The sequence below is a fragment of the Hemitrygon akajei genome, chromosome 15 (assembly GCF_048418815.1).
Source record: "Hemitrygon akajei chromosome 15, sHemAka1.3, whole genome shotgun sequence".
NCBI lineage: Eukaryota > Metazoa > Chordata > Chondrichthyes > Myliobatiformes > Dasyatidae > Hemitrygon > Hemitrygon akajei.
This window is the reverse complement of record NC_133138.1, coordinates 56,403,547-56,415,777: the sequence shown is the minus strand read 5'-3', so window position 1 is coordinate 56,415,777 and position 12,231 is coordinate 56,403,547. Positions and strand designations below refer to the sequence as shown.

At 42.3% G+C, this 12,231-nt stretch overlaps 1 protein-coding gene across 2 annotated transcripts in view; it reads left to right on the top strand.

Moving 5' to 3' along the window:
* cdhr2 (cadherin related family member 2) overlaps positions 1 to 12,231 on the top strand; it is a 129,307-nt gene that overhangs the window by 36,691 nt on the left and 80,385 nt on the right. The window contains exons 8-10 of one of the 2 annotated variants that reach the window (XM_073067601.1): positions 6,102 to 6,191; positions 10,220 to 10,280; positions 10,480 to 10,565. In XM_073067601.1, coding sequence (XP_072923702.1) covers positions 6,102 to 6,191; positions 10,220 to 10,280; positions 10,480 to 10,565 — 237 coding nt within the window. Of the gene's footprint in view, positions 1 to 6,101; positions 6,192 to 10,219; positions 10,337 to 10,421; positions 10,566 to 12,231 lie in introns of both variants that reach the window. The other variant, XM_073067600.1, reaches the window with a different exon arrangement.

Genomic DNA, 12,231 nt, shown 5'->3' with positions numbered 1-12,231 from the left:
ACATCAAGAAGTGCTGAACACAGATTTGGCAGCAACTTTCTATATCTGCACTTGGTTGTCCTTTCGTCAAAGGTTTGTATACAAATGCATTTTCTTCTTGCGCACCCTTTAAAATTGAATCATTTGTTGTAGATTGTTTTTCCTCATTCTTTTGACCAAATCGATCACTGGACTTTTTTTCTGTATGATGAAATGTATTTGTGTCTGCTCATTCCAGTAGTGTGTTCATGGCTTATTACTGTTAAATCTTAAATCTTATTATACTTTCCTCATTTATTATACCCCTAAATCATATGCAAATTTCAAAATTGGGCCTATACCTCAAAATTCAAGACATTAATGCTAGTAGAGTTTCTGATACTGAACATTGAGCAAATATCAGTGTAGACGACCAGTCCCAATAGCAGTTATTTGTGATCCTTTGTTTGCCAAACCTGTTTTCTATCCCTTAATTAATTTGTATCCATGCTTTAAGTGCACATTTGAAACTATCGGCTTCAGTGACAGTGTGGGTTTTAATGAGTGGGCTTTGTTCTTTTGGAAATCCATACGCACAACTATAATGGCATTGCCTTCATTTACCTCCTTTATTACCTAATCAAATGACTCATCAGTTTCTTAAAGAGAAGATTTTCTTTTAATGCACCCTTACTGTTCTTTTTAATCATACCACACTAATTAAGAAGTTGCTAATTGTTTCGAAGAGCTTTCTCAGGGCCGGTGTTAAACTATAATAGAAATAGGTAATGTTGGAAATTTACACAGGTCAGGTCTTAGCTACAGAATGAGATACGGAGTTAACATTTCAGATCCTTTGTCTGATCTGGGGAGGAGACAAAGGAAGCTGGTTAAACAGCGGTAAGGGTGTGAAGTGGGTTGTCTCTGATAGGGTAAAACTGAGGTCGCCATGGGGATAAGATGTAAACAAGGTTATATGGTCAATGAGTGATTGGGAGCAGTTACAGAGAGAGAAAGCAAAGAAAAATGTAGGGATTATGAAGTGCATATTAAACAAAGTGGTCTTTCATTACAAAGTTTATTCTTTCAATTTTGATTAAATATATGACATATATAATACTCAATCCCTTTATTTTAGAAGGTTTAGAATAATAATAGTGATATTTCTGCATAGGTTACATAGGTTTTATTTCCTAATCAATATTAGTTAACCATACATGCTTAGAAATTGGTTTGCATTAACACATCTATGTCATGCATACACTGAATTGTATACTTCTAAAAAGATTTTAGTAACAGTTTGTAACTTTCATGCCCACAATTACTGTTAGGCAATACACACAAAATGCTGGAGGAAATCAGCAGGACAGGCAGGATATGGAAAACAGTAAACAGTCGATGTTTTGGGCCTGGTCCTGATGAAGGGTCTCACCCTGAAATGTCGACTGTTTACTTTTTTCCATAGATGCTGCCTTCCCTGCTGAGTTCCTCCAACATTTTGTGTGTATTGTTTGGATTTCCAGCATCTGCAGATTTTCTCATATTTGTGCCACAATTACTGCTGGTAGTTTTGCTAATCCAGATTTGTTTGATTAGATTTAAGTGTCTAACTTATCATGAAGGGATTGAAAAAAATTCTCTAGACCCAAGTCTAGGTCTAAGTAATAGTCCAAACCTCCAAATTAGAATCAGAATCAGGTTTAATATCACTGGCAAATGTTGTGAAATTTGTTGTGTTGTGTCAGCAACATGTTGCAATACATAGAAATAAAACTATAAATTACTATAAGTATATATTAAAATAAATTAAATAAGTAGAGCAAAAAGAGAGGGAAAATACTGAGCTACCTTTGAACTCTGAATAATATCATTATTTTTTAACTTATGTAAGAGAATATAAAGGTTATTGTGACTGTGCCAGGCTAAATTCTTGAACTTGTTACTTGAAGTAATGTACATAGAACATAGAGAACCGACAGCACAATACAGGCCCTTAGGCCCACAATGCTGTGCCAAACATGTACTTACTTTAGAAATTACCTAGGATTACCCATAGTCCTCTATTTTTCTAAGCTCCATATACCTATCCAGGAGTCTCTTAAAAGACTCTATCGTATCTGCCTCCACCACCGCCTCCAGCAGCCCATTCCACGCACTCACCACTCTCTGTGTTTTAAAAAAAACTTGCCCCTGGCCTCTTTTCTGTATCTACTTCCAAGCCCCTTAAAACTGTGCCCTCTCGTGCTAGCCTTTTCAGCCCTGGGAAAAAAACCTCTGACTATCCACGTGATCAATGCCTCTCATCACCTTATATACCTCTATCAGGTCACCTCTCATCCTCTGTCACTCCAAGGAGAAAAGGCCAAGTTCACTCAACCTATTCTCATAAGGCATGCTCCCCAATCCAGGCAACATCCTTGTAAATCTCCTCTGCACCCTTTATATGGTCTCCACATCCTTCCTGTAGTGAGACTACTGGAACTGAGCACAGTACTCCAAGTGGGGTCTGACCAGGGTCCTATATAGCTGCAACATTACCTCTCGGCTCTTAAACTCAATCCCATAGTTGATGAAGGCCAATACACCATATGTCTTCTTAACCACAGAGTCAACTTGCGCAGCAGCTTTGAGCGTCCTATGGACTCAGACCCCAAGATCCCTCTGATCCTTCACATTGCAAAGAATCTTACCATTAATACTATATTCTGCCATCATATTTGACCTACCAAAATGAACCATCTTCTTCTTGACTAGATTTACAACAGCCTTAGTACACAATGGATCCTGTACCCTGCCATCCTCTCCCTGTCTCATTGAAACGTACCTATGCAGAACACCACGCAAATAAGCCCTGAACATTTGCCACATTTCTGTTGTGCATTTTCTGGAGAACATCTGCTCCCAACTTATGCTTTCAAGTTCCTCCCTGATAGCTTCATATTTCCCCTTCCTCCAATTAAATGCTTTCCTAATGAGAGGCATAGATAGGGTGGATAGTCAGTACCTGTTTCCCAGGGCACCACTAGCAAACACCAGAGGGCATATGTACAAAATTAAGGGAGGGAAGTTTAGGGGAGACATCAGGGGCAAGTTTTTTACACAGAGGGTTGTGAGTGCCTGGAATGACTTGCCAGGTGATGGTGGAGGCTAAAACATTAGGAGTATTTAAGATCCTCTTGGACAGGCACATGGATGAAAGAAAAATGGAGGGTTATGGGGTAGTGTGGGTTTAGTACTTTTTATAAGGATTATATGGGTTGTCACAACATGGAGGGCTGAAGGGCCTGTACTGTGCTGTAGTGTTCTACTTGTCTGTTCCTATCCCTCTCCAATGCTATGATAGAGGAGATAGAATTGTGATCACTATCTCCAAAATACTCTCCCACTGAGAAACCTGACACCTGACCAGGTTCATTTCTCAATACCAGATCAAGTACAACCTTTACTCTTGTAAGCTTATCTACATATTGTGTCAGGAAGCCTTCCTGAACACACCTAACAAACTCTACCCCATCTAAATCCCTTGCTCTAGGGAGATGCCGATCAATATTTGGGAAATTAAAATCTCCCACCACGACGGCCCTGTTATTATTGCATGGCTCCAGAATCTGTCTCCCTATCTGCTCCTCAATTTTCCTGTTACTATTGAGTGGTCTATAAAAAACACCCAGTAGAGTTATTGACCCCTTGCTGTTACTAATTTCCACCCACAGAAACTCAGTAGACAATCCCTCCATGACTTCCTCTTTTCTGCAGCTGTGACACTATCTCTGATCAGCAGTGCCATGCCCCCACCTCTTTTGCCTCCCTCCCTGTCCTTTCTGAAACATTTAAAGCCTGGCACTTGAAGTAACCATTCCTGCCCCTGAGCCATCCAAGTCTCTAATGGTCACGACATCATATCTCCAAATACTGATCCACGTTCTAAGCACATCTGCTTTGTTCATAATAAAATAGACACATCTCAAACCATTGGTCTGAGCATATCCCTTCTCTATCACCTGCCTATTCACCCTCTCGCACTGTCTCCAAGCTTTCTCTATTTGTGAGCCAGCCACCCCTTCCTCTGTCCCTTCAGTTCGGTTCCCACCCCCAGCAATTCTAGTTTAAACTCTCCCCAACAGCCTTAACAAACCTCCCTGCCAGGATATTGGTCCCCCTGGGATTCAAGTGCAACCCTTTCTTTTTGTAGAGGTCACACCTGCCCCAAAAGAGGTTCCAATGATCCAGAAATCTGAATTCCTGCCTCCCCGGCTCCATCCCTCAGCCACACATTTATCCTCCACCTCATTTTATTCCTATTCTCACTGTCGCGAGATTAGTACTTTTGACGACCTGCTTCTCAGCTTCTTTCCTACCTTCAATAGACAATAGGTGCAGGAGTAGGCCATTTGGCCCTTTGAGCCAGCACCGCCATTCAATGTGATCATGGCTGATCATCCACAATCAGTACCCTGTTCCTGCCTTCTCCCCATATCCCTTGACTTCGCTATCTTTAAGAGCTCTACCTAACTCTTTCTTGAAAGCATCCAGAGAATTGGCCTCCACTGCCTTCTGAGGCAGAGCATTCCACAGATCCACAACTCTCTGGGTGAAACATTTTTTCCTGAACTCCATTCTAAATGGCCTACCCCTTATTCTTAAACTGTGGCCTCTGGTTCTGGACTCCCCCAACATTGGGAACATGTTTCCTGCCTCTAGTGTGTCCAATTCCTTAATAACCTTATATGTCTCAATCAGATTCCCTCTCATCCTTCTAAATTCCAGTGTATACAAGCACAGTCGCTCCAATCTTTCAACATATGACAGTCCCACCATCCCGGGAACTAACGTCGTGAACCTATGCTACACTCCCTCAATAGCAAGAATGTCCTTCCTCAAATTTGGAGACCAAAACTGAAGGTGTGGTCTCACCAGGGCCCTGTACAACTGCAGAAGGACCTCTTTGCTCCTATACTGCACTCCCCTTGTTATGAACTTGACACCATTCAGATAGTAATCTGCCTTCCTGTTCTTGCCACCGAAGTGGATAACCTCATATTTATCCACATTAAACTGCATCTGCCATGCATCTGCCCACTCACCCAACCTGTCCAAACCACCCTGCATTCTCCTAACATCCTCCTCATATTTCACACTGCCACCCAGCTTTGTGTCATCTGCAAATTGCTAATGTTACTTTTAATCCCTTCATCTAAATCATTAATGTTTTTAACCTTTCTGTAGTCTGTTTTCAGGACCTTTTCCCTTTTCCTGCCTATGTCATTGGTACCGATATGTACCACAACCTCTGGCTGTTCACTTTCCCACTTCAGGATATTGTGGACGTGATCAGAAACATCCTGGACCCTGGCATCTGGGAGGCAAACTACCATCTGTGTTTCTTTTCTGTATCCACAGAACCGCCTGTCTGACCCCCTAACTATAGAGACCCCTATCATTTCTGCCATCCTCTTCCTTTCCCTACCCTTCTGAGCTACGAGGCCAGACTCTGTGCCCGAGGAGAGGCCACTGTTGCTTCCCCTAGTTAGGTCATTCCCCCACCCCCCCAACAGTACTCAAACATTAAGGGGTAATTATTAAGGGGGATAGCCACGGGGGTACTCTCTAGTATCTGACTCTTACCCTTCCCTCTCTGACTGTTGCCCACTTATCTGTCTCCTTAGCCCGGTGTGACTCCCTGCCTATAGCTCCTCTCTATCATCTGACTTTCTCTGACCAGACAAAGGTCATCGAGCTGCAACTCCAGTTCCCTAACATGGTCCCTCAGGAGCTGCAGCTCGACGCACCTGGCTCAGATGTGTCTGTCTAGGGGTATGGGAGTCTCCCAGACATCCCACATCTGACACACAGTACAGAACACCAGCCTCACTGACATGTTTCGTGTTCTTCACTAGTAACCCCCCCTCGCTTCAACCCGTTATCGCCAAAGCCCCGCTGAACCAAAGCCCTCCCACTCTGACTCCCTCTACTCCAATGTCCGCTTTATAAAGCTGTCTCCTTTTTAAATTCTTCCCGCCGGTCTGACTCGCTGACGTCCGCGTGCCTGCACAGTCATGCCTCGATCAAACCACTGAAGAAAAAATGCACTCCGTTTAAATTCTTCCCGTCATATAATTATTGAATATACGTATTTTTTACAGAATGAAACTGAAGGTGCAACATTATTTAATGTAGAGGCAGTGGATAATGATCAAGGACCTGCTGGAACGGTACAGTACAAGATTGTAGAAGTAAGTACAGTGTTATAAGAAAACCAAGAAATGGCAGTGATTTGATTTAATTTCTATTATTTGTTACTTCTGGCTTCTTGTGATAACAGTTCCTGATGAACATACTTTTGAAAAACAGCTTTGAGAGAGCTGCTGCTTGACATGACCCAATTTTATTTTTAGAACAATTGCTCCATTGGCAATCAAAATAAATGGGAACCTTTATTTTGAAAAGGAGAATGGAACAGCTGAAAGGCAAACAAGGCCATCCCATTGCTCGAAACACTTATCTTCAGTTTATTGTATTCATGTTCGGGGCCCATCCTTCCTATAAATTCATAACTCTGAAAATGGGTAGAAAATCTCCTGGAAAATTTAACTAATATTTCAGCACAAACTTCATTCACTTGGTACAACCGATAAGGTGCTGGAGGAACTCAGCCGGTCAAGCAGAATCTATGGGAGGAAAGGGATTGTCAACATGTTGGATTGAAACCCTGCATCAAGACGTTCCTTTTGTCCCACAGATGCTGCTTTAACCTGCTGGATTCCTCCAGTAGATTGTTTGGTGCTCTAGACTCCAGCATCTGTGGTCTTTTGTGTCTTTATTCAGTTGAAGTATAAAGATTGCCATCATGTTGCAAAATAAACCCCAAGAAACATAAACTTCAGTAAAATCTTTTGAAGAGTGCTACCCCCTCACAACACACTGCTCTCCAGTCTCTCCTCACTGATCCCAACCTTACCATCGAACAAGGGGGCGTTGTTGTAGTGTAGTAGACTGGCTTCTACTCCAGACGGCAACTCTCAAACACCTCCTCTTACCTTGAGGAGGACCCCACTCCGGACCCAATGAACCTTTGGGCCTCCGGATCAGAAAACTGCCTCTGACACCATCACTGACCTTAACTACGCAGGAGATCTCCCATCCACTGCCACCACCCTCATGGTTCCCTTGCTCCATTCTGCTTGCTTCTACCTCCTACCCAAGATCCGCAAACCTGACTGCCCCGGTAAGCCCATTGCCTCTGTCTGCTCCTGCCCCACTGAACTAATGTCTTTTCGTACCTCGACTCCATTCTATCCTTTTTGGTTCAACCCCTTTCCACCTATGTCCACAACACTTCTCATGCTCTCGATTTCCTCTTGCAATTCCCTGGTCCTGACTGCCTCATTTTCACCATAGATGTCCAGTCCCTATTCACTTCCATCTCCCACCAAGAATGACTTAAAGATCTCTGCTTCTTCCTCAATAAAACAACCAACCAATTCCCCTCCACTACCATACTCCTCTGTCTGGCAGAACTGGTCCTCACCCTCAGCAATTTTACCTTTGGCTTCTCCCATCTTCTTCAGACTCAAGTAGTAACCACGAGAACCTGTGTGGGCCAAGGCTATGCTGGCCTTCTCATTAAGCAACCTAGAACAGTCCATATTCCAACCTTCCCAGTAATGCCTGCCAACTCTTCCTCCTTTGATGTCAATAGGCTAACCCCTATTGATATCAATGGATCTGGGTTGAGAGCACGAACAGCTTTAAGTTCCTCAGCATACACATCACTGAGGATTTCATGTGGTCTGTACATACCAGCTGTGTGGTGAGAAAAGCACAACAGTACCTCTTTCACCTCAGATGGTTGAAGAAGTTTGGCATGAGTCCCCAAATCCTAAGGACTTTCTACAAGGGCACAATTGAGAGCATCCTGACTGGCTGCATCACTGCCTGGTATGGGAACTGTATTTCCCTCGATCACAGGACTCTGCAGGGAGTGATGCGGACAGCCCAGCGCATCTGTCGATGTGAACTTCCCACTATTCAGGACATTTACAGAGACAGGTGTGTAAAAAAAAAAAAGGGCCCTAGGGATCATTGGGGACCTGAGTCACCCCAACCACAAACTGTTCCAGTTGCTACCATCTGGGAAACAGAACCACAGGATAAAAGCTAGGACCAACAGGCTCTGGGACAGCTTCTTCCACCAGGCCATCAGACTGATTAATTCACACTGATACAATTGTATTTCTATGCTATACTGTCTCTCCTGTTGTACATACTATTTAATACAGTTTACTTTAAATCGCACGTTGCACATACTGACGGGAGACATAACGTAAAGATTTTTACTCATGTCTCTGAAGGAAGTAAGAAATAAAGTCAATTACATTGACTACTGCATTGGTGGTTCTTCATGCATCCATGCTAATCTTGTCAATTTTACCAGTTTTTTCTCCAACTTCCACCCTGCTCTTTGTCCATTTCTGACACCTCCCTCCCTTTCTTGATCTCTCTGCCTCCATCTCCGGAGATAGACTGTCAACCGACATCTTTTCCCATGGTTACCTTGACTATACCCCTTTTCACCCGTCTCCTATAAAAATGCCGTTTCCTTTTCTTGGTTCCTTTGTCTCGGCTGTATTTGTTCTCAGGATGTGGCTTTCCTTTCCAGGATGTCAAAGATGTCCTCCTCCTTCAAAGATTGTGTTTCCCTTCCTCCACCATTGATGCTGGCCTCATCTGAATCTCCTCCATTTCCCAAGCATCTGCGATCACACCATATCCCCCCCTGCCTTAACAATGATAGAGTTCCTCTTGTCCTTATTTACCACCCCATGAGCCTCTGCATCCAACACTTCATTCTCTGCAACTTCCATCCTCTCCAAAGAGATTCTACCACCAAACATATGTTTACCTCCCTTTGCTCCCTGCTTTTCACAGGGATTGCTTCTTCCATGGTTCTCTTGTCCATTCATCCCTCCCCACTTGTCTCCCTCCTGGCACTTACCCCTCCAAGCAGCCAAAGTGCTACCACTGGCCCAGTCACCTCTTTTCAGGGACCGAGTAGTCCTCCCAGGTGAGGCAACATTTCACCTTTGAATCTGCTGGGTCATCTGTGTGTCCGGTGCCCCCTGTGTGCCATTCTCTATGTTGGTAAGTCCATTGTAAATTGGGGGACCACTTCGTAAAGCACTTCCACTCCATCCACCAAAAGCACAATTTTCTGGTGCCCAAACATTTGAATTCCAATTTCCACTCCTGTTGGTCGATTGTCATGATGAGGACACCCTCAGGGTGCTGGAGCAACATCTTATATTCTGTCTGGGTAACCTCCAACTTGATGACATGGAGATCAAATTCTCCTTCCGGTAAAAAATAATTTTTCATTCCCTTTCCTCTTTTTTTTTTACTATTCTCCACTCTGGCCTCCTGCTTATCACCTCCTCCTTCCCTTTCTCCTATGGTCCATTCTTCTCTCCTAGCACATTGCCTCTGCTCCAGCCCTTTACCTTTCCTACCCACCCGGCTTTACCAATCACCTCCTGGCTATCCTCCTCCTCCTCCCCCCGCCTTTCTATTCTGGCATCTTCTCCTTCCTTTCAGATCCTGAGGGAGAGTCTCGGCCCAAAATATCAACTGTTTATTCATTTCCACAGATGCTGCCTGGCCTGCCGAGTTCCTCCAGCATTTTCTGTGCGTTGCTTTGGCTTTCCAACATCTATGGAATTTCTTCTGATTTAGAATGCTACATACCAATATTTGTACCACAATATTATTGATGTATGGAAACAACTCACTTAATTCTGAAATTACTAAGTTTTCTGTTTGATAATTATACAGGAAATCCTGCCTTTGTTATTTTCCATCAAAAAGTATACTGTATGTGCCTAAGGTTTTTTGCCCAGCACTGTGTAGTTACTTTTCTATCAATTTCAACACCAGAACAAAAACTATTTCAGAAAAGAAACACCATGTGTGTGCTTAACTGAAGATATACCATGCTCAAATGCTCCCGCAACTGTCCTTATGAAGGATCTTTGCCCAAAGTGTCAACTGACATTTCCCTCCGCTGATGCTACCTGACCTGCTGAATTCCTTCAGCACCTTGTGTGTGTTGCTCCAGATTGCTAGTATCTGCAGAATCTCTCGTGATAACTGCTCCTGTGTTATGTGAATTGTACCACTCATTGTATGAATCATATACCAGTGAGTCATAAATTTTCTGATAGCTTCTAAATGGTTGGATAACTCCTTTTTTTTTATCCTGTTACAGGTTCTGCCAGATGACCCTTATCTTTTTGAAATTCAGCAGAATGGAAATGTTATTTTGAATGGTACACTGAATTACAACCAGAAAAGCACGCATTACCAATTAAAGATCAATGCTTCAGTAAGGTTCAAATTATTTTGATTAAATTACTGTATTCATTTTTTCTTGGTTTAAGTTCTGAATAAATATAGTGTTTGTTTTCTAGGATTTTGGTGGACTATATAATGGAAAATTTATTATTCGAACATCTTCTGCATTTGCAGTTATTAATATTAAAGATGTTCCTGACATAAACCCAATATTCCAGAACACCCCTTATCAAACCACAGTCTCTGAGGATTCAGCAGTGGTATGTATGCATTGCTAGTATATATTGCCCAGAAAGTTTAAAGCTATTGTAAGAAGGTGGAAGAGGGGTGAGGTAAATAAATAATCTATTGAAGTTATGACTCCAGTACTTCTAAGGAGATGGGGAAAGAGTGGAAACTGGGGTCTGAATGACGGGGAATGGGGTTCCCGTGGGTTTCTTGTGCCTATTTAATCTTCATCATTATTATGTTCCATGTCATATTATGTAGGAAATCATGGTCTATGGCAGCCATTATTCTTGGGAAATTTTTCTACAGAAGTGTTTTACCATTGCCTTCTTCTGGGCAGTGTCTTACAGGATGGATGGCCCCTGCCATTATCAATACTCTTCAGAGATTGTCTGCCTGGAGTCAGTGGTCGCATAACTAGGACTTGTGATATTAACCAACTGCTCATATGTCCATCCATCACCTGCTTCCATGGCTTCATGTGACTCTGATTGGGGGGTGGGCATGCTAAACAGGAGCTACACCTTGCCCATGGGTGACCTGCAGGCTAGCAGAGGGAAGGAGCGCGTTACACCTCCTTTGGTAGGGATGTATCTCCACCCCACAACCCAAAATTTAATCTTAGCAGTATTTGTAGTGTTTTTTTTTCTTTCTTTGAATTGATGTTCAGAAGAAATGAGTGTTTGTCTAGTAGTCTAGTGAAAGCCCCACACTAACATGCAACTAGTAACCACAGAGGAAACATTGCAGATGGATTATAGATGGGCCAGTAGAGAAAGATCATTCACTGAAGGAAGGCCTAAAGGGAGTGAGATCATGGATGGTCAGGGTGAGATGGTCAATAGAAAATAGAGCATGAAAGATTATACCTTTAAGGTCAGAAGAAATGGTGAATGGCAAGTTGGATGAGAGATTGTGGACCAGAGATTAGGGGAAAACTTGGGTAACAAAAGTTGAGGAAGTGTGAATTGTATCCACATTGGGCTATTATAGAATGAATGGTCATGTTGAAGCCAGACTTCCTTGGCTTATTCAAAATTAAATGACATCCACCATTCTCCTCTATCCATCCACATTTGGGCATTAACAATCTCTCTGTGCTAAGTGAATGGTTTATGGAATGGATTTCCCTAGGGGGAAGATGGAAGCAATATGTAATCACTTATTCATTCTCAAATTTCAATAGACCTTTATAACCACATACTATCTTGTGATATATATGAGTAATTTAGAAATTTAAATTGTGATTTTGAACCAGCGGATTCGCCTTTAGCTGGGACAATGTTTGGGATTGGATAGGGAAAGCAATTCTGTGTAGATAATGCTGTTTGTCTTGAACATTTCACAATTTTGACCCCACTAACTGGTAAGGTTGGCTTCATGTGGACGGGAAATATTTGAAGTAGGCCACAATAGATGTGGACCTTGCAAATCAGTTTTAAAGAAGTTTTTATAGTGTACCATATATGTAAAGTTTTTGTATACTTCAATGTGCTTGCTATACTGTATGATTTAAAAAGGAAACATGGAATAAAATATGAATAAACAACTTCAACAACACAATTAAATAATTTGAAATGTAACAGAACGACTGAAATAGTCAGTTATTTAATATTTCATAATTTTCACCATTAGTTATGTAAATCATTCAACTGTCTGAACTAACTGCAGAAAAGGGTTTTGAATTACATTTATCTT